At 32.9% G+C, this 21,464-nt stretch overlaps 1 protein-coding gene and 1 long non-coding RNA gene across 4 annotated transcripts; one reads left to right on the forward strand and one right to left on the reverse strand.

Annotated features, from left to right (window-relative positions):
• The first annotated feature begins 932 nt into the window (after positions 1 to 932).
• Positions 933 to 5,760, forward strand: LOC130813343 (uncharacterized). 3 transcript variants are annotated; one of them, XR_009042211.1, is made up of 6 exons: positions 933 to 1,354; positions 2,267 to 2,853; positions 3,095 to 3,442; positions 3,520 to 3,716; positions 4,124 to 4,223; positions 4,906 to 5,760. It is a non-coding gene; the product is annotated as an uncharacterized LOC130813343 (long non-coding RNA). The 3 variants fall into 3 exon arrangements; XR_009042210.1 differs by lacking the exon at positions 4,124 to 4,223 and having other exon boundaries at positions 946 to 1,354; positions 2,267 to 2,520; positions 2,665 to 2,853; XR_009042209.1 differs by lacking the exon at positions 4,124 to 4,223 and having other exon boundaries at positions 939 to 1,354.
• Positions 5,761 to 11,877: 6,117 nt separating this feature from the next.
• LOC130812846 (phenylalanine ammonia-lyase) lies at positions 11,878 to 17,420 on the reverse strand. Its single transcript, XM_057678458.1, has 2 exons — positions 16,816 to 17,420; positions 11,878 to 13,816 (listed from the first exon to the last, which is right to left on the reverse strand). The coding sequence occupies exons 1-2, from the start codon at positions 17,205 to 17,207 to the stop codon at positions 12,067 to 12,069; spliced, it is 2,142 nt and encodes a 713-aa protein (XP_057534441.1). The 5' UTR covers positions 17,208 to 17,420; the 3' UTR covers positions 11,878 to 12,066.
• Positions 17,421 to 21,464: the final 4,044 nt, after the last annotated feature.

Below are 21,464 nucleotides of genomic sequence, written 5' to 3' on the forward strand. Positions count from 1 at the left end.
AAATATAACCTATTTTTATAGGTTAATTGGCAAAAAAAAGGAAAAATAAATTATAATAACAAAAATAATTATAAAAAAGAGTAAAAAAAATTAGAATACCCCAGCCCTACCCACTGCCACCCCTTCTCCCACCACCCCACTACCACCCTCCCCCCCAACCATTAACTAGGCTCAGCCTCGGCGTAGTCCTATCCACCACCACTACCACAATTTTATCATCTTGGGTAGAAGATTAGACCACCACAATTGCTATTAGAAGAGCAATTAGGAGACAATTAATGAAAGCTGATGATGATTGATCAGAATGAGAATTTGATCCCTACAAGATATACCAAATAAGAGAAATCTTAACCACTTTAGATTGCAAAATCTTTGTTGGTACATTACCGCCATTAATTTCAAGCTTGTGGGCGGTCACCGTAGCAGTTGGGAAGGGGTAGGAAGAAGGATTGCGTGGTGACAGTTGGGGAGGGGCAGGGAGAGGGGATGGGGTGGTGGTTGTTGGGGAGACATAGGGAGAAGGAATGCGGTGGTTGCAGGTTGGGAGGGAGAGGGAGAGGGAATGGGGTGGTGGGTTGCTGCTGTTGGGGAGGGGATGCGGTGGGGGTAGGGTTTGTCGAGTAGGACGTGGCTGATTAATTTTAAAAATAAAAAATTAGTTTTTTTAATTAATTTTTTACCTTTTTTCGATTTGTGTTAATTATTTAATTTTTTTTTAAAAAATTACCAATATGACAGGTAACCAACCCCATGGATTACTCTAGGTAAATATGTCTCAAAGTTAAGATTATTTTGACTAATTAATAATTAGGAATATTACAGGAAAATCGAGTAAAAGTTGAATTATTATGATAATTTTTCCTTTATAATACTAGCATTTTTAAATTTGACACGAGTTGTATGAAATTAATTTCTTGATAGTAAAATATCATTATAGTCATTAAAAAATATTAGATGTATAAATATATATGTTATTTTAATATATGCTAATGCTTAATTCATGAATGATAATTATCCTATATATCATATATAAGTGATAAAAGATTTAACATTAGAACTTGGCAAAACTTTGTCAAAGGTCCTACATAACCGAAGTAAATAGAATGGTGCACATTTTTATCTATTTCTAACCAAAATTCATCCCATCTTTCCCCCTTTTTTCCATCTAATGATCTAAACAATGCATCAGTTTCTCTTCCCCCGTCCTTTCTTCGAATCAAATACTAACTCTCCCCCTTCTCTGTGCTGCTCCCTTCCGCTGCTCTTTGGTTGTTGCACGTTGTTCGTCGCTCCTGGGGAGTGGGGTGCTCCTGCCATTGTATAGTCTGGGTACTCGTTCATTCTTTATATTTAGGTAAATCCCTACGTCTTCCATTGTTTTGAAATGTCTTCAATTCTGTTCATTGTGTTGCTTAAGACAATTTGGGATAATTCTCTGTCCTAAACATCCACTTAGGATTTTTTTTTGTAAAACGCTAAAATTAGGTTTTCTATCGTCATTTTGGTTATCGTCTTATTCAATTGCTTATGAGGTAGTCTTTTTAGATGAAGATTATGATGCCATTGCTTTTATTCTGTATTGGTTATCGTATGATTCGTTGGTGATCTCCTTTTTTTTTACAATCTTTAATCTTAAAAGAATTATAATTTGTTTACAAGATTTTATAGTTTAGACATCATAGTGATTGTAGATCGTATTTAAGCAATTATAACGTGATTGCAAATTAATGTAACAATAAGCCAAACTCCAAACAATAATCCAAATAACAGGAGTAGAAGTAGAGAATTGAAATAGATTAGGGGTTCAGTTTAATGCCATAGCTGTGGTGTTCAAATTTATGCAAGTCCAGTTGCAGTTTGACTATAAGGTGACTTTAGAGGATGAATTGAGTTTATGATAGAGGTTCTACCCAAAAAGAATGTTTTGAGCGTAGTTGTGCAGATTTTTGTGTAAGATAGAGTAATATCGTTGAATTCCTTTGCCAAACGTTCATTGTCTTTCTAAGTTGGCGTTGTCAGAAATCCAACTCAACCAATAGTTTGAGTTGATTGTTGAAGCCCAACATACATGGAGTATTTTGTATCACACCCTCTCACACGAGAGACATTTGTCACCAAATATTACCTTTTTAGTGAGGATTTAGGATTGAATGAGATTCGTGATATATTTTATGAGACTAGAGAGAAATGCACGGTACAAGGGTGTAAACATAATTCGAGGATTGTTCAAACGAGCTCACTGGGCTTTATTTAAAATTGTTTGCAGAATGCATTACGCTTGTTGCAGTCTGGAGGGCCTTCTTTCATGCACTCTGGTGTGTGGCGTGTGTCTAATCTAATTAATACTTTTCCTTGAAGCTCACTCTTTTCTGGATCTATTAACTTCTAACGCATGCACAATTGCACATGTTATGGAATATGGATGTTCCTTGAAACTCAAATTATCTGACCACTAGATAAAGATTACTGAGTAGACCGACAGGCAGCCAAGGCTCTCTATTGCTCACCTTCCCAACTTAGGTTATTTCTTCCTGGATTGAACTTGTTATTACTGATTTTGTGTTCTTCTTCCCACTGTTGATTCTAACCACAGAGAGCTTATATTGCCTGACCTAAACTTTTTTTTTTTTGGAAAATGTGGGATACTATTATCTCCAAAAAAAGCTTGATACAACCTAAGGCTAAACAAGCACACTCCTGTAAACACCAAGGGGAGCCCAAAAGCAATAAAGATTGGCCACGACGGCATCCAATAGGGAGTAAAACGCAAAGAAAGGCAAAACGGACCACTGCTGTCCATTGCTATACATAGCAGCAGGACAGAAGGCCACAGACGGCAGAGACTCTACTTCAGTAAGATTTGTTTCTCCCTATCCTTCAACCTGACTGCAACATTGAATAGGATTGTGCTAGCCACTTGCTTTTACTAAATATTATTGTTTTAAGGTGACCTAAACTTGTTTTTACCAAATATTATTGTTTTTAAGGTGAACTAAATGTGACTTATATCATTTAATTTTCAAGATAGTGGTTGTAGTGAAGTTTCTTGTTAGTTTGATTGGCTGCTCTAATTATATAATTTCTGTTTGCGCAGGCACTACTCTATAAATCTTCCTGTAATGGGTTCATGCAGCCTGCTGGTGCTTCTGTTGTATCAAATTGTACTTCAGATTGAGTATTCTTGTCAACCTCGAGCATTTGTGGCCTGGGTGTCTTGTGATTAGATTGTGATGCCATCGATACGGCAATCATCTGCTGTTTGGAAGCAGCCTCGTATTCCAAATTTTGCTTGTACAGGTACCCTGCAGTCAGCTGATAGCTCTATGCAAGAACCTCAACTTCGAGATATAGATTGCTTCCATTTCTTGGTGCTGATCCATTTCAAAATGAGCTAATGAGACTAAAAGAAGAGGTAGAAGTTGTTTAGATTCACAATGTTAAGGTATATGATTCTTTAGTCTTTAAAACTCTATTTTTGCCTTGAAATCCTTAATTTATCTTTCTACATCTTATGAACAGACGAAACATGAAATGGAAATTCAGGAGGCTAACAAGAAATATGATTTCTTGCTTAGAGAGTCCGAGGGTTCATTGACACAGATGAAACTAGAATTGGTGTTACATTTTAATAAAGCTCATGCAAACAAGTTATTGATTGATACTCTGAACTTTGATGTCCATAATTCAGAAGCAGAGGTCATTTTTGATGTTACAAGGTATAAAATTTGACTATTTTTCGGCTTTGTGTGAATTTTGGAATTGAAAGTCAAGAGTTTTGTTTGTTTATTATAGTATATGCAGCCTGTTTTTTTTTTCTATAAGGCACAGCTCAAATAGCTTATAGACTGCCAGTCAGCTGAGTCAAGCCGAACTTAAGCATGGCTTGGTTTTGTATGATTCATAATCACTACGTTAGAGCTTGAACTCAGCTAAAATTAGAATAGCTTGTTGATGCTTGGCTTGAGAAGTTTATACTGAGTTCGAGCCTTTGAGCTGAACTTGAGCTCGACCTGTTAAACAATATTCAAACAAGCATGAAGTATGAATTTGTATGCTATTCAGCTCAATGGTAATACTTTTCTTGTCTCTTTGTAATTATATCTTTTTTGCACTTATGACCCAGGAGCACATACATATACGTGGGTGGTAGACTCCGGTCTCCTTGGGGCAACCCTCGCAACAGTGTCCCATACAATTGCATGTTCGAAATTGCTATGTAAAAGGTGTCAAATCTGAGACCTCATGTGCTCTAACCACTTGCTCTATTCTCAGACGGTTAATATATTATACGTAAGATTTTGGGGCTAGAGGATACTTAACAATATCTGTAAATTTCGAAGGATGTGTATTATTTTTTCTTATGTTAATGTGATCCCCTAGCTTGTAAGCTGAAATCAATAGTTTAAAAATTCTACTCTTCTAATAATTAAAATGTGATAATGAGTTCTAACTTTGCTGATAAACTAATTTCTGGATGAGTCAAGTCGAGCCGAGACGAGCCCAAATTGGATTGTGGTGCTTTTTTGAAACCATCTCTATATTTGAGCTAATCTACTTGGCAGTACAACCTTTTAAAAATGACATGTAAAGACACTTTCCAGTTTCCACATTCCATGAAGCTGTAATTCGAATTTTCCTTTAGAGTTTAGTTTAGCCGTGCAGTGGACATACTTCTGTTTGTTCAGTAAGTTGTTGTTCACATGTTTCCTTCCCTTTTGCTGAACTTATGCTTGACATTTCTGAGTGTATTAGGTGTGCAATTCCAGTCTTTAGTGTTCTCATATAATGTTCAGTTTAGCAATATATCTTGCAAAATCAGTGATGTATCTTTGTATTGTCTCTGACAACTTAAATGCACAGTCCTCTTGGACTATAGCTCTAAATGAGACTTATTTGTGCTTGCAGATGATATATTGAATGCAATCCTACGTTTCTTTCTTCGCAGTAGTTCAACTTCCCTGCCCATGGGATATTGGTGGCAAGTGCTGAAGCCGCAGCATAACCCTTTCAGGTCCACCATCTATATCAACTTGTACTTATAGATATAAAATCATGTTAATAAACCAACTTAACTAACAGCTTAAATAAATAGTTGGTGGCCCAAAATGTGTTATATGTATGCCTCCTCACACGATAGCCTATTAGGCTAGAAGTGTAGAAAGACTTAAAGTGCGGGTAAAACACAAAACTTACTAGTAAAATTATTGAGTCAAATCAAAGTCTTTTTGTCATACTGGCGTTTGATACCATGTCAAAGGATCATCCCAACAATCCAACCAAAAGCTTTACTTATCGGACCAGGGAAGTCTACTACATTACATACGGCATGAATACTTCGAATCATCTTGGCTCTTGCTTATTACCACGCAAGGTTTTCAGCCTCACACCTGTCCACCTGGGTCAGTCACTTTTGTGTCTACATCAAATGGCTTAGCTTCAATGTATCAGCAGAGGTTGTTGTTTGGCCAGATGAATCATTGTCCAGCTCCCATCAGCTGGAGATTCTGCATGACTCTTCACATCAGCTTGATTACACGATGCAATATCTTCTTCTACTTCTGCTTGGCAGTATGTAACAAGGGAAATCTAAGCTTGAAAGTTGTATCTGCCTATTAATAGGATTTTTAATCAAATGATTATTTGTACTCGAGGGTTTGAGGGTTAATAATATATGTGGGTTGATGACGAGAGTATAAGAATCACCTTTTGTTTTAATGTTGAATTTCCCATACAAGTATTAAATAAAACATTTTCTACTTGCAAGAGTATTCGTTTTGGTAAAGCCTGTTAGCACAAATTGAAGAAACCCTATAACGCAACGCCGGTCTTATTTCAGTTGGAATAAATATTGTTCTTTTAGGTAATGTTTTGATTTTAATTTTCATGTTGTCTCCCTTCTCTCAGCCTATCCAGCAATCTAAAATAATGCAGCACCAATAAATGAGCCTGATCAAAGGAAAACTGCAATAACTATACTGATAGATCATGTCAATGGAGTAAAATTTCTGAGAATAAATGATGCAAAATTTTCAACCACAGGATTCATTCCCTACCCAACAAGAATAACTGTCAATAATCACTAAATGATTGATGCATGTATCATCATAAAAACAAACACCTAAAAAGTGAATAGAAGGATGGTTCATGGCTTTAACTTTCACCAACAAATATATGAGGCATTATTATTTGTCGCCACCCTTTTCATTTTATCGCCACCCCCTCTCCTAATGAAATTACGAATTTGCCCCTGATTTTTAAAAATTTACAAATTTGCCATTGAGTTAATAAATTTTCATTTTCATTTTTTTTTAATTTTTTTAATTATTTTTATTTATATTATTATTGTTATTATTATTATCATAGTTATTATTATTATTATTATTATTACGGTTATTATTATTATTATAACGGTTATTATTATTACGGTTATTAATAATAATAATAATAATAATAATACTAATAATAATAATAATAATAACATTAATAATAAAAATAATAATAATAATAAAAAAAAAAAAAAATATCAGTCGCACAAAACGTGCGACTGACAGTCGCACAAAGCAGTCGCACGTTTTGTGCGACTGATATTTTTTTTTTTTTTTTTATTATTAATTTTATTATTATTATTATTACGGTTATTATTATTAATTTTATTATTATTATTATTATTATTAATATTGTTGTTGTTATTATTATTATTATTAAATTATTATTTGTTTTAATTATTATTGTTATAACTGATGTAAGAAAGAAAGCATAAAAATTGACAAACACAAAACAAACAGCATTTACGTGGTTCACCGACAATGTGTCAACTAAGTCCACATGCAGAGGAGAGAAAAATTTTATTAGTAAAAGAAACCCAAAATACAAATATTGGCTAGATTATAGAAAATAAGAGTTTATAAATTACTCCAATACATAAAACCTTAGCCAAAACAGATTTTTTTGGGATGATGCAAAACTAATGCCCAAGACTCCTTTTATAAGGAGAAGAATAACAAGCCTTTGTTATTCTTCCGATGTGGGATAATGATAAACATTAATCTTCCAATGTGGGATAATGAAAAACATTAATCTTCCAATATGGGATAATGACAAACATCAATCTTCCAATGTAAGGTTATGTCTTGAATCCCATATTGGAAGATTGATGTTTGTCATTATCCCACATTGAAATATTAATGTTTTTCATTATCCCACATTGGAAGATTAATGTTTATCATTATCCCACATCGAAAGAATAACAAAGGCTTGTTATTCTTCTCCTTATAAAAGGAGTCTTAGGCATTATTTTTGCATCATCCCAAAAAAATTTGTTTTGGCTAAGATTTTCTGTATTGGAGTAATTTATAAACTCCTAATTTCTATAATCTAGCCAATATTTGTATTTTGGGTTTCCTCTAATAATAAAATTTTACGCTTTCTTTCTTACATCAATTATAATAATAATAATTAAAACAAAAATAATAATTTAATAATAATAATAATAACAACCACAATATTAATAATAATAATAATAAAAAAAAATTAAAAAAAAAATATAAGTCGCACAAAACGTGCGACTGTTTTGTGCGACTGTCAGTCGCACGTTTTGTGCGACTGTCAGTCGCACGTTTTGTGCGACTGGTATTTTTTTTTTTTAAATTTTTTTTATTATTATTATTTTTATTATTATTTTATTATTATTATTATTATTATTATTAATAACCGTAATAATAATAACCGTTATAATAATAATAATAATCGTTATAATAATAATAATAATAATAATAATAATAATAATAATAATAATAACAATAATAATATAAATAAGAATAATTAAAAAAAATTAAAAAAAAATGAAAATGAAAAGTTATTAATTCAATGGCAAATTTGTAAATTTTTAAAGATCAGGGGCAAATTCGTAATTTCATTAGGAGGGGGTGGCGATAAAATGAAAAGGGTGGCGACAAATAAGAATCGGCATATATGAATTGGTGGTGGTACTTGGGACAGTCCGACAGAGTATGACTATGAGCTTGAGGTCCAAAATCCTTTTTATATTCGACCTCATTTAAGAGCATTGGTCTAACAATTAAAATCCCATTATTTCTTTGTCCCCTTCCGTTGCTACAAAGGGCTTTTGTAGAAATATTAAGGAGTAGTTAGCTGTTAGGAGATCAATAGTTTTTTGATTTCGTATTACAATGGACTAAACTTAAATTACTCATTAAATTATGTACACTTCTTATTTATGTGAAGTTGCACATTATGTTTATTATCATGGGTGTAACACCCCTGAATTTCTGACCCCTTGTACGCCTGAGCAAAGAAACAGGACCCAGGACCCAGGCAGCCGGTTTTTGGCCCTGTGCCACCACCTCCGCGACCTCCTCTCACTTCTTCAACCTCTTGCTAGTTTATTTTTGTGAGCCATCTCCTTTCTCTTATTTGATTTCATCTTATTTCCAATTGAAAACTTATAAAGTTTATGAGAAAAGGGTTGAACTTGGTATGATTGTTATTGAATCTTGCAATGAGTGAGAATAGATTGATGACTTGAATGTACTTATGAATTAGGTTTTAGAAATATGAATGAAAAGTGTTGAACTTGTATTATTTTCCTTGAATCTTTTTGTGGGTAAGAGTGTGTTGATGAATTGAACATATTTATGACTTAGAGATTGAAGTATGGATGAAAATAATGGTTGTGTGCTATTTTGATGATGTCTTAGTACATGAGAAACTTTATTTGTGTTGAATATTGGAGTTTCGTTAGGCATGGTAATTTTATTTGGCCTTGTTGAAGTAAAAGAAAGTATTAATGTTGATTATAAGTACTCTTGTTAGGTTATCGAAGTTATAAGTAAATAATATTAGTAAGGCTATGAACATAGTGTCAACTTGTTGAGAATTATTGAAGTTACTTGTTATGATGTCTTGATTATAGTTCTTTCTAACCTTGAAGAATATTATAGATGATATTGCGATGTGATAAACTTAAGATTCGTCATTACATTAACATTGCAAGATTTAAGTGTGAATTGATATGTTATCTTAAAGTAACGTGGATCGATATAACTCAAATTGGTTGATGTAAAGGAATGACTCACACGATCCTTTTTCTCTTAAATTGATGGGAAGACTTATGTTGTGTTGAGTTAATAATTTTGACTTGTATTAAATAAGTTGTGTGCGTGCTAGAGTAATCGAAAACTCATGTTGAAAGGGTGATAGTGGTTAATTGGGCATTTAGTTTGGTATAACAAAGTAGTTAAGGAACTTATTAGTTCTACTCATGACTTATATAGGTGCCCATTTCATAAGAAGAAAGTAGCGCCTTAGTTGGGTGATGTTGTGACTTTTGATCATGCAGTGACGCTTACAGGTATGTACACGCAGTAACGAACCCTTATATACAATTTTCTTTAAGACATTATTGTTTATTGTGATAATATGCATTGTATCGAAACTATGAGGTACTACTGAATACACTTTATACGAAAAGCTATCGACTATGAAATCCTTGCGCTTAGAATAGTTATAGAGAATGAGAGTGTTAGTAGGAGGCGGGGACCACCCCCTTTATTTATTTAAGAATTGGATTATGCCTTACTTGGAGTTAGAATGACTCCTTTATAAGTGAATTTCATATTTTATTGAGTGGCTAAGTGGGTTTTGGCGTGCTGCTATCCCAGGGCGCTCATTAATAGTCGAAAGTGGGAGTTATTTCCATCTGATAAAGTATTAGATTATGATTAACTGGCATGACTCAATTGGATTATGTCCGGTTGATTTAGTAGTCCCCTAGGTGAGATCCGACGGGATCACCATAAGGGGGGTATGAGCATGCTTTTGTCATTGGGCGCCGGGTGGCCGATACCGCCCCTTGACCGAGGTGTTACCATACGGGCCTTTCAAATGCCAATACGATGGCCTCTTCACTGGTTTAGTACCCCAGTGTGTTAGTTTTTCCTGAAGGTAGGACCCGAGAGGGTCAACTAGAGGGGGCACGAGCTCATTCTTTGCCATGGGCGCCGGATGGCCGATAACGCCCTTGGCCGTGTCACTATGCTAGCAAGTAGAGAAAAGATCCACTAATAAAAAGTTTATTCATTGATCGAAAGTTATTTAATGATAGGAGGTTCATTCTTTGATAGAAAACTTACACATTGATAGAACGTTTACTCATTGATAGAATATCTACTACTTGATAGAATAGTTTGTGCTAGTATGAAGTGTGCCTAAGTTAAGTTACCTCAAGGATATTACAGACTATGATCACACTTACCTTAAGATAGACAAGCTCTATAAAGTCATGTGTTAGGTATTCTGTTAATGCCTTGGTCAAGTTGATACTAAGCGTGTTTTGCAAGAGTTTATGTTTTGAAAAGAGGAGCGTGAAGACCTGCATTCTACCCAAGAACACATGGTTCGGGTTAAATAGGACGTAATGAGATCAAGAAGTATAAGTGGACGATATACGGTTACTATCTGTGCTTGTGTCTTATGAAATCATCTTATGTTGTATAACATAATGTTACCTAGTAGTTGGCCTTATTATATTTGATGCTAGTTACTGACGTATACGTGTTTGTGTTTATGTTTGATTGTTGATGACCTTCTATGATTGTTCTGCTATGGCACGTTGGTCTTGGAGCTTCTTTTGCATTGCATTGCATTGAGGAGAGTGATGAGGGCGAAGCATAACCTGTGTCATACCATTATCTTTCGATTTTGTAGCTCTTGTTATCTTTTGTAAACTTTGATTGTATATGTTTTGTTATGAGGCCTTGTGTCCTCCCTTGTATATTTGTATTTCCGCTGCGTAGTTTATAACTCTGTATGGTTTTAAGGAGTTAAGTCACTTTAAAACGCAAGCGTCGACACTGGAACCACGATCCATGCTTGGCATGTTGACTTGAGAAGCCGGCGACAAATCATTCTGTCGTGGTGTGAGATTTTAAAGGCAATGATGCCTTAGATTATGTTTAATGTTTTTATTGTGCTAATTGTTCTACCACATGTTCGATTTTTAGGAGAGATGTTGTCGAATTTTCCACTGACATTTTAAAAGTTTATTATTATTTTATTTTAATGTAACACTCGAATTTCCTCCCGCCCTTTAAGGTTTTTGTTTTGTACAAGGGGTCGGAAATTCAGGGGTATTACAATGGACCAATCAGAAATAATTTCTTTATTAATAAATCATTAACAAGAGTAAAATTGCATAAATATGACTCTTTCAAACCTCACCTTGGATGAGAGTAATTTAATGGTATTGGGGTTATGTAAAAAAAGCTAGTTGTTTGATGAATTAGAGAAAAAAAGTGTAAAATGTGCAGATGTTATTAAAAGCGAGAACTAATGTTCCATTACTCTTGGTATTGCTTAGCTGAATCCATTTTTGTCGAACTAAACTTATTTTGCCGAATAAACTTATTTTTATTGAATTGAATTTATTTTTATTAAAATGAGCTTATATTACTAAATTTTATACTTATTTTTACTTAATCAAACTACTTTTATTTAGCTATACTTTTTGCCAACTGGACTTGAATTTACTTGGCTGAACTTATTTTTGCTCTAGTCTCCACATGAATTTGAAATTCATGCATATTGATTTTAGCTTTAACTCTTATTTTAAAGATTTTGTACAAAAAGAGATTTGATTCATGACGATTCCTTATTCCTCAACATGATTTTTAGTGGTTTAGATTTAGAATATAGAAGTACCATTATATTGTTTAAATGTCAAAGTACCCAAATGTTAAGGAGTATTCATCAGAAAACAGTACTATTCCAAAAGAAAGAGTTGAAATCTTTATCTCCTGGGATTTAACAACCCAATTTGTAAGTTCTTAAGGGATAAGTAATTAATATGTGATTTGCTCAAAAAAAAAAAAGTAATTAATATGTGATAATGATTACATTGACATTACATAAAAGGGGATGAAAAAAAAAGTTGTTTACCCTAATAATCCTCACAAGACAAAATAAATTTTTGAACATTAGATTTTAACAAAATGAAGCAGATACATGATTAACATGATAGTGAAAACGCGACCCCTTTTGGGGGTTTTATTAACAGATAGGCAAAGGAGCTCCATTCCACTCCTTGAGACAATCCAAAAGAGGATCAATGATCTTTCCTTGGCATAGTGCAGTGAATACTTTGTCGCATTCTTCTCCGGGAGACTTCACTTTCTCTCCGGTCAGTAAGGTGGTCTGAAGCTCCTCTCTAACGAACTTGTATAAGGGATAAGACCGGCATTCCTTAATCCTGTTTGGGATAGCAGGGTTACCATTATCATATGCTGCTCGTGCTGCCTCTACTTCTTTAGGAAGCCGTGCCTTGAGCTCCTCCTCGAAGGCTCCAATCTTTTGGAAGATTGAAGTGCTGGCATTTTTCTCGCTGTCGCCATTAGCCAAAGCCTGATCAACCAGGACTTGACGGAGCTTTTGCATCAAGGGATAAGTTCCGCTGCAAGGATCATCTGCATAAGCAAACACGTGTTCTCTCTCGACTACTCTGATGAGCTCCTTCTCGCAGAATCTTCCTGGGTGAAGTTCACCGTTGGCCCCTGTGATCAATACCCGTCTGCATACCTGGCTGACGGTGTTCTTCACTGAATGCTTGATGTTTTCCTCCAAGTGTCTCAAATCAATAGCCTGGCATAGCGCCACAAGGAAGGTGGATGACATGAGCTTCAAGATGTCCACGGCCTCAGCAGTCTTACGAGCTGAAATGAGCCCAAGGGAGTTAACATCCTGGTTGTGCTGCTCGGCACTTTGGACATGAGTTGTAACCGGGTTACCCAAGAACTGAAGCTCGGAACAGTAAGAAGCCATTGCAATCTCGGCCCCCTTGAAACCGTAGTCCAAGCTGGGGTCCCTGCTTGCTGTAAGGTTTGACGGAAGCCCGTTGTTGTAGAAGTCATTAACCAATTCTGAAAATTGCGCAAACAACAATTTACCAATAGCTGCAAGAGCCAATCTTGCATTGTCCATCGACACACCAATAGGAGTACCCTGGAAGTTTCCACCGTGCAACGCCTTGTTTCGGGACACATCAATAAGAGGGTTGTCATTAACAGAGTTGATCTCACGCTCGATGGACTTTGTGGCCCAACGGATGACTTCAATTTGTGGGCCCAACCATTGGGGTGATGTCCTGAGAGCATATCTGTCTTGCTTAGGCTTCTGTAGTGGGTCCATCTCATGTAAAGCCTTAGCAGCCTTCATGTATGAGCTACCATCTAAGATGTGCTCCATGATGGCAGCAGCCTCAATTTGTCCAGGGTGATGCTTCAATTTGTGAGTCAAGTGATCTGTAAACTCGGGTTTCCCATTCATAACTTCGGCAAAAATAGCTGATATTACCTCTGATAGAACAGCCAGAATGTTCGCTTCAAACAAAACCATGGATGCCATCCCTGATCCTACGGCAGTACCATTAACAAGAGCAAGACCTTCCTTGGGTTGAAGTTCAAAGAAACCTGAGCTGATTTGGGCAGACTTAAATGCCTGTTCCGCGTTAAGGACTTCTCCATTAGGGCCCACGGCCTTGGAGTTTGGTCGGCCTGTTAATAGCCCAGCAATGTAGGAAAGAGGGACAAGATCCCCGGAGGCAGTTATAGTTCCGCGAAGGGGAAGGCAAGGAGTGACATTGTGGTTGAGTAAGTTGGTGATGGCTTCCAAGATTTCAAAGCGGATGCCCGAGTAACCTTGGAGAAGGGTGTTGATTCTCACAAGCATGGCTGCCCTAGTTGCGGTGTGAGGCAATGTGTGGCTTGATTCGGTTCCATTGCCGAAAATTCCAGCGTTCAAAAATCTGTTTCAGTGTCAATTAATTACCGATTAGTATTATTAGTTATACTATCAAGCTTCGTTCTTCGACAATTAAAATTACATCAATCTGCTATGATTAAGACTTTGACATTATTGTTATTATATTTGTTATTCGTTATCAATAATTAAAATCAAAAAACAAATTCAAGCTTTAAATAGTCATAGATGATCATGACATTTAACATCTAATTAACTAAGAAAAAGTGTAATTGTTAAAATTCTAACTACCCCAACTTTGTGGATGATAGTAATGCTCATTGAAGAGGCCACCAACCCATTTCTTTTGGTTTAGCGTCGGTGGAGAATTAGTTGATAAACACAGAACCAATTAAAAATAAAAGGTTAATGTATAATAAGACAAAATCTCTATCCAATTGAAGAGTAGAGACAACTTTGCACGATAACAACGTTCCAAGTTGTCCATGACAATGAAATCTATTTGGTCAATTTCAGCTTCCTCTAAGTGGTTTAGGAGTAGACATGTTAATTTTGATCCGACTAAGTTTCATCATATTTTCATCATATTGAGAACTGATCAATTTAGTCCGCTTTTATATTATGAAAATAGACCGCTTTTATATTTTGATAAATTTTTAATTTTCATAGTATATTTTTCCATTAATTTTTAAATTTTGAATTAACATTTTACAATTAAGACTGAAAAACTCTGTAGTCTCACTATTATAAGAATTAATCTAAATTTTTTTTTAATTTTTTATATATTTTATAGTGATACAAATAAGATAAAAATGAATCCTTAATCTGTTTTGTTTAAAACTCGACTGAATATAAACCAACCCACTTAATTGTTCCAACAAGTCTAGTAATCCTAGTAGGCAAGTTTTATACTCCTATCTATACTATAAAAGGGATGGTTCACCAAAAGCTTTTGTCAACTTCTCCCCAAGAGTGGCAATATTGTCTGCCTTGAAGTAGGTACACCTCACAACACCCAATTCACTAGATTTTTTCTCTACAAGTTTGGTGAAAATTGTAAGGACTATGTTACGCATCAATATCTAATACTCCTAAATTCATGAGTCATTTTCAAATAAAATTTTCTAAATTTAACACCAGTTTTTTATATTTTGCATTAAAAATTTATTTTACAATATTTAGATTATAGCCAAATTTTTCTTAAAATTTATTTTGAGTTAGGAGTATTCAAAACAAAACATATAATTGATAGATTTGTATTTCCATATAAGAGCCGTATGTTTTAGTGCCTAATTGGTAGGGAGAAAAGTTAGTTATAATTCAAACTTTTTGAGGTTGTGGTTTTTCCAAACTTTGAGGGACATCCCATATGCATAAATTTGTGTAAGTTCTAGTATTAAACATTTTGAGCCATGCCATTTTAAGCTAATATTTAGCTAAACAACCTACTATTAGGACCTTCAACTAACTTTCAAATACATAATTATGAAAAGTCATTCACAAATTTGATGTTAATCTAATCTAATAGAAATACTATTTTGGGTTAACTATCATATAATGTATTTTTCCAAATAAATTTAATAACTTTTGTCCACACCTAAAAATTTCACCAAAGATAATATTTGATTATTACGCTATATATACCATCTAATTGTTTAAAAATTTCTTAAATACTATTTGACTATTAATACTCGCTTTGTGCATCCGACTGTCACACATATTAATATTTAGACTTAGTCCAATACTATTCGAGGCTAAGCACTAAGAAAAAAAAAAAAAAAAAAAGCGGTGGCACCGCACAATGAACAGATTCCTCAGCATGATTAGCAAAATATGTCAACGCCATAATCGAACTATAACTGGCACATGGCTTCTTACAGTTCATTATACGACGCGTTCATCAAATCATTCTATAATATTGTTTCATTATTTATACTAATATATCATTTAAATACTAATATATGATGTCTCCGACATTTGACTTTACACGTGTTTTAAATCAATTCGATTATTAATCTTAGGATTTTTTATCAAATAATTCTGATTTAATCAATTTGATTTTGAAGAAAATGTAATGAAAATAGCGAAATATATTATTATTTTAATTTAGACATGCATTATTAGTGATATTTTTTAATAAATTACATACTACAACTCACGTCTCCCTCGATTTGTGCTGATGGGGTATTTTTAGTCTTTTCCGCAATTTGAATAGCATAAATGTGTATTATTATTCATGAAATTTGGATCTACTATTCTTCTTGAAAATGATGGTTCAGCTAATTAACTATTTTACTCTAATCTCATTTATCGTACAACTGCCAATGTATTTGTCCCATTTTTTGCATAGAGATTAAGGCATTGAATTTCGTGGATTAAAGTGGTGGACTTATTTAGAATTTAATAATAAATGAGTAAATATAAGGAGTATAAATGTCCAAAAATAGAAATTAAAAAATTCATTAAGATAAACTGAAATATAAAAAAATAAATTTATTAGTACGGAAAGGTGGGTAATAACACTTAATTATACATTATCCGTCTGTATTTCTGGTCTAATTCTATTTACTGCTTTAATATCAATAATTATTTTTGAGTAATTAATGCAACACTTTTCATCTTCTCGATAACTGGAACTTAAAATTCATAAATAAAGACATAAAAAACACTAAAATTCCAAAAAAAAAAAATTCACCGTTTTTGCATGATCCATATTAGAATATTGGGTCCCACAACATTCATATTGAATATCATTGATCCGTGCTACCTAATCAAAATCCTATGCTACTAAAAATTGCTACATTTTTTTAACATTATTTTTAATTGCATAAATTGTAATTTTATTCAAATTTTATGTAAAATTAAGAGTGTTTTTAACATGTGTAAAATGTTATAGTAAATGAAAGGACCTCAATATACTAGTACAACTATACTATCATCAGCTTAATATACGAAAAATTAAGAAATAATTTAAAATTAACACACAATAATTATAAGATCTTAAAACTAGAGACGGAAATGTATAATTTAGGAAAGTTTGTTTACCTAATAAGCTCATTTTGAAGTGCACCACCTTGTTTAGTTCTCCGATGAGAAGTAGCACCAAAACCAGTGGTAACACCATAACTATCAGTTCCTTTGTTCATGCTTTCCATCACCCAATCGCTGCTAGCTTTCACTCCGGCACGAGCCGATTCGGCAAGCTCTACCGAAGCATTATCGGCGCCAGCAACAGCGGCTACTTGAGCTACAGTCAAACTCTCCCCGCCGAGCCGAATAGCCGGCTTACGGTATTCCTCGATCATTTTCTTGACCTCATCGAGATGGCTACCGGTGACTGACTCGGCTGCTTTCCCCCAGTTTAATGGATCGTCGTATTTGGTGCGTTTGGCGATGCAAATACCTGTTTCGGATGATCCATTTTGGTAGTTCTCCATTGTTGAAGATTTAAGGTTGTTTTAATGGAGGAATGGAAAGAGAAATGGGGGAAATTGAGGAGAAGAGTTTTTTTTTTGGTTAAGTGTAATTTGTTGGTTTAGCTGAGGAGGAGAGAGAAAGGAGGTTGGGCTTTAAATAGAATTGGAAGATGAAGGTGTTGGGTGTGGTAGGTAAGGAGAGTGGTGGGCTGATTACACAACAAGGCCTCCAATCATTTTTTTTTTTTTTTTTTGTTTATCATTTAGATTAAAAAAAGTACTTGTATTATAAAAATACTTCTAATTGTTAAAAAACCACATCAACTAAAATTTTTAGAATTTTTGTGGATGGTTGAAACTCTAAGATTTTTTTATTGAAAATTGAAACTTAAAAATCTTACATTTAGGATAATAAAAAATTACAATTTTTTGATCAATATATAAATAATTCAACTTTATATTATTTGTTCATTTGAAGTACTTTTGGTCGTTTGTTATTGCATTGGATCTTTAAGCTTTATAGTTACATCCATAACTCTTTTTGTTGTTTGTTATTGCATTGCATCTTTTAGCTTTATATTTATATCTATAACTCTTTTTTATTATTTCACGACGTATATATGCATCAATTGCGAGTCACAAGAACTTATTTTAACATACAAAGTTATCGAAAATTATTTTAAATGAACAAATGATATAAAGGTGAGATATTTATGTATTAATTAAAAGATGAGTTTTTATTATCGGATAGATTAAAAGTGAGATTTTTAATTTTTAAGTTTTCGTTATAATTTATATTAGTATTGTGAAAGCTTGTTAACTCAAAAGTGTTAATGGAATAGAGATCAATGCTAATTTTCATGTCTGATATTGGCAAGGGTAGATGTAACAGGTTGTTTGGGTAGGCAAGTAACTAATGATACATAAAATATGCCAAAAATTTAATAGTACTGCAATAGAAAATAAAAAAACAAATATTAGTTGAGTTGATTAGGTGGTCACCTTTCACATAAGATGTTAAGGATCAAACATTGCCACTAGCAAGAAGTTGCATCTCACTTGTATTTTTTTCGAGTTATAAGTGAAATTACTTATTTATAATTAAGAATTCTAATACTATGTTAAAGTGCGAACTCCATTAGAGCCTAAAAATTTAGGTTGATATTTGAAACAGTAAGAAGTAGGGCTACTCTTCTTAGAAACCATTTGTTAGTGAGATGAGCTTGAAACAAGAAGTTTATATGTTAATAATTTGTATTAGTTGGGCTATTGAACCCATGTAGAAGGTGCATCTCACGATGAATTCGTCTCATATAACAGTTTGTGCCCCAAATTCTCAAATGAGATGATTTCACGGTGAAACCATTTCACGGTGAGACCATATTGGGTTGACCCAATATATTTCCACCAGCGTGTTCAAAATCAATTAGTAAAATCAAGTAACAAATTAATTGGTTAAATTAGTCATGTTAATCAGCTATCAGCTATAGTCGTTGTCAAACACCTTGTTTTATTAAGAAAACAATAGAGAATGGAGGGGTTGGTTGGGGGAAAGGATGACCGTTGATTAGTGAGTTAGATCATCGTAGGGTGGAAAATGAAAAGAATGAAAAACGGAGCCCAAACACACTACTAGGCTACTAGGAAATGAAGGGGTAAGTAAGTGGGATTGAAGGGTTGTTGAAGTATGACTTATATGTGATTTCCTTCACTTTTTTGTAGTCAAACAAAGACGAGTCATATGATAACTCAATTCTAAAAAAATTGAACAAGGGGCCCGCCTGAGCCCACTAGGTTTGGGTTGGGTTTGGTAGGTGAGAAGTTTTGAAGGAAAAAAATATTTGAGTAAATTGTTTGGTAAAGTACATGACCAAATATGATTTAAGCATTTATAAAATGGGTCTTATTGGACCCACAACTTTTCTGTAAGGGAAGTTTCAGCACAGTATTATGTGGCTGGTTCATCTTCCTTCTTTTTATTTGTATATCACATTTTCCACACATTTTTTTGAAGATGGTACCAAACACAACTTAAGATGGAAATTTCAGTAAAAAAAAACATTATGATATGTAGGCTTATTCACAACCCACCGAGTCTGAACCTAAAATGTCTTTGAAAATTCAACCAATCAAAAGGACTGTTTCTTATGTGTATTATTTGTTCCATATTTCATGTTTTTATCATGTAGTACATATCAAGTATATTAACTTCGGTTTGAAATAGTTGCACTTGCACTGATATGTATAATCGAAAAATTAATATTACTATCAGTTTGTCACAAACAAGTATAATGGTAACGGAAAAAGAACAACTTAAGAATATTTATATAAAATGGACCAAACACTTATCTCTATATGCATATAGAATATAATTCTACTTTGTTATTTTTTTTTAATATATTACACAATATAATATTGATAGATTTTTTTATTAAATGACGCAAGTCATGTCATGATCTAGATAAGTTCAGATATAAATTTCACCTTAATTAATGTGAATTATCCATACTCTCAGGTTTTATGTTTCTCTAATGGACATGTCAGTGATGAATTCTTGAATGTACTATAGAGTAGGTCGAACACTCATTTTTATATTTGTTCATTTTCTATATTATATGTTGCATAATTCATTATTAATAAAGCTTTTAATTAAACCACTCGAGTCATAGCATAGGCAAACACAAGCATAATACCACCTGAACATCTGTGTATTATGCATATAAGTCTACTATGAACTAAAAGCACAATATTATTTTGTGCATTGCTAGCTCCTCAATTGTTTCTTCACTAGCTTATAGATGTACTGAGTCATATTATTCGCTCTAAACTAAGGATATGTTTAATAAATTGTTATTTATTGAAGTTGTTGGCTGGTTTGACCAATTGAAAATATTAACTGATAAGTCAACTATTTAAGTTAGTTGTTAGTATTTGGTAAAAATTAATAGTTAGTTAATTTTTTATTAGAGAAAATTTTAGGAAAAAATTATAAATTATTAAAAAAATAATATTTTTAAGACCAATTAAAAAGCGATAATCAAAACTCGGAATAGTCGAAGCAATAGGTTTGATGGATCATTCAACGATATAAAGTGCCACAGGACTTCTCACCTAGAAAATACTAGTATGCTTTAAAGGATAGTTATTAGACGAACCGTTTACATATGAAGTTTACTTGAATGATTCACTAATTTTCTTATATACTCTGTTCACACTTTAACCTTTTGAGCTACTACATGTTTACTCAAATTTCATTCACAAATCAAGAATAATAAATATAAATAAAAAATATCAATATTATACAATTTTAACACGATATACTAAAAATAAATTTACATATTGTTTATTATTAGAAAAACTTAACTATTAGGTATAATTGCTGAAAATAAACATACTTATTGTTTATTTTTAGTTGATTGACTTACAAATTAAAATACGATATGTAGCTAATAGATTATTTTTTTAATAAATAATAAATTTATTTTCAACGGATCAAATAAATAATGGTTTAATATTAAAATTTTGAAAAAAAATTATGACTCTAATAATTTTTCTTTTTGAACAAAAAAAATATTAGAGTCATCTTTTAAAAAAAAAAATTTTTACGATGTGTGTGAATTTGTTTTTAATCAGTTATGAGAGCTAGTTCCTAATCCTAGTTTAATTTGTACACTAACCTAGTCCTATTTGGGTTTAACATGCACCTAACTAAAAATTCAAACCTAACAGTAATCTAAGCAAATTTGAATTCCGTTGAAGGGAAATCTATTACGTATGTAGATGATTTGTTTCCTCTTTAAGAAAATACTCCCCATGGTTTCTTTTTGTTTGTTCATATTATTTTTTATATGCAATTCAAAACAAAATGAGTTTCAATATCTCGAAATATATAACATTAAAAAATTGTCAAAAATATATATTAAAAAACATTACATCAAAACAAATCTAATAAATCTCATATGAATATATTCTATCTTTAATATATATTTTAAAAACTTAATTTAAATTCGTTTCTTAAGTTGAAAAATTTAAAGTAGACAAATAAAAAGAAAAAAAAAATAATTGCAATGAATTAGACTAATATATTAAAACTAAGGTGAGAGGATTTATTTTATTACAAAGTAGGCCAGAAAAACTAGAAAAAAACGAGATGAAAATCAAAACCACACCTTTACCTCAAGAAACAAGAAAGACATTTTAAACAGTAATGAAATAAATCTTTCCCATCATATAAATATTTCAAAATATAATTTTCTTTCCATTTAGAAAAATCAACCG

The sequence above is a fragment of the Amaranthus tricolor genome, chromosome 5, assembly GCF_026212465.1.
Source record: "Amaranthus tricolor cultivar Red isolate AtriRed21 chromosome 5, ASM2621246v1, whole genome shotgun sequence".
In the NCBI taxonomy this organism is placed as follows: domain Eukaryota; kingdom Viridiplantae; phylum Streptophyta; class Magnoliopsida; order Caryophyllales; family Amaranthaceae; genus Amaranthus; species Amaranthus tricolor.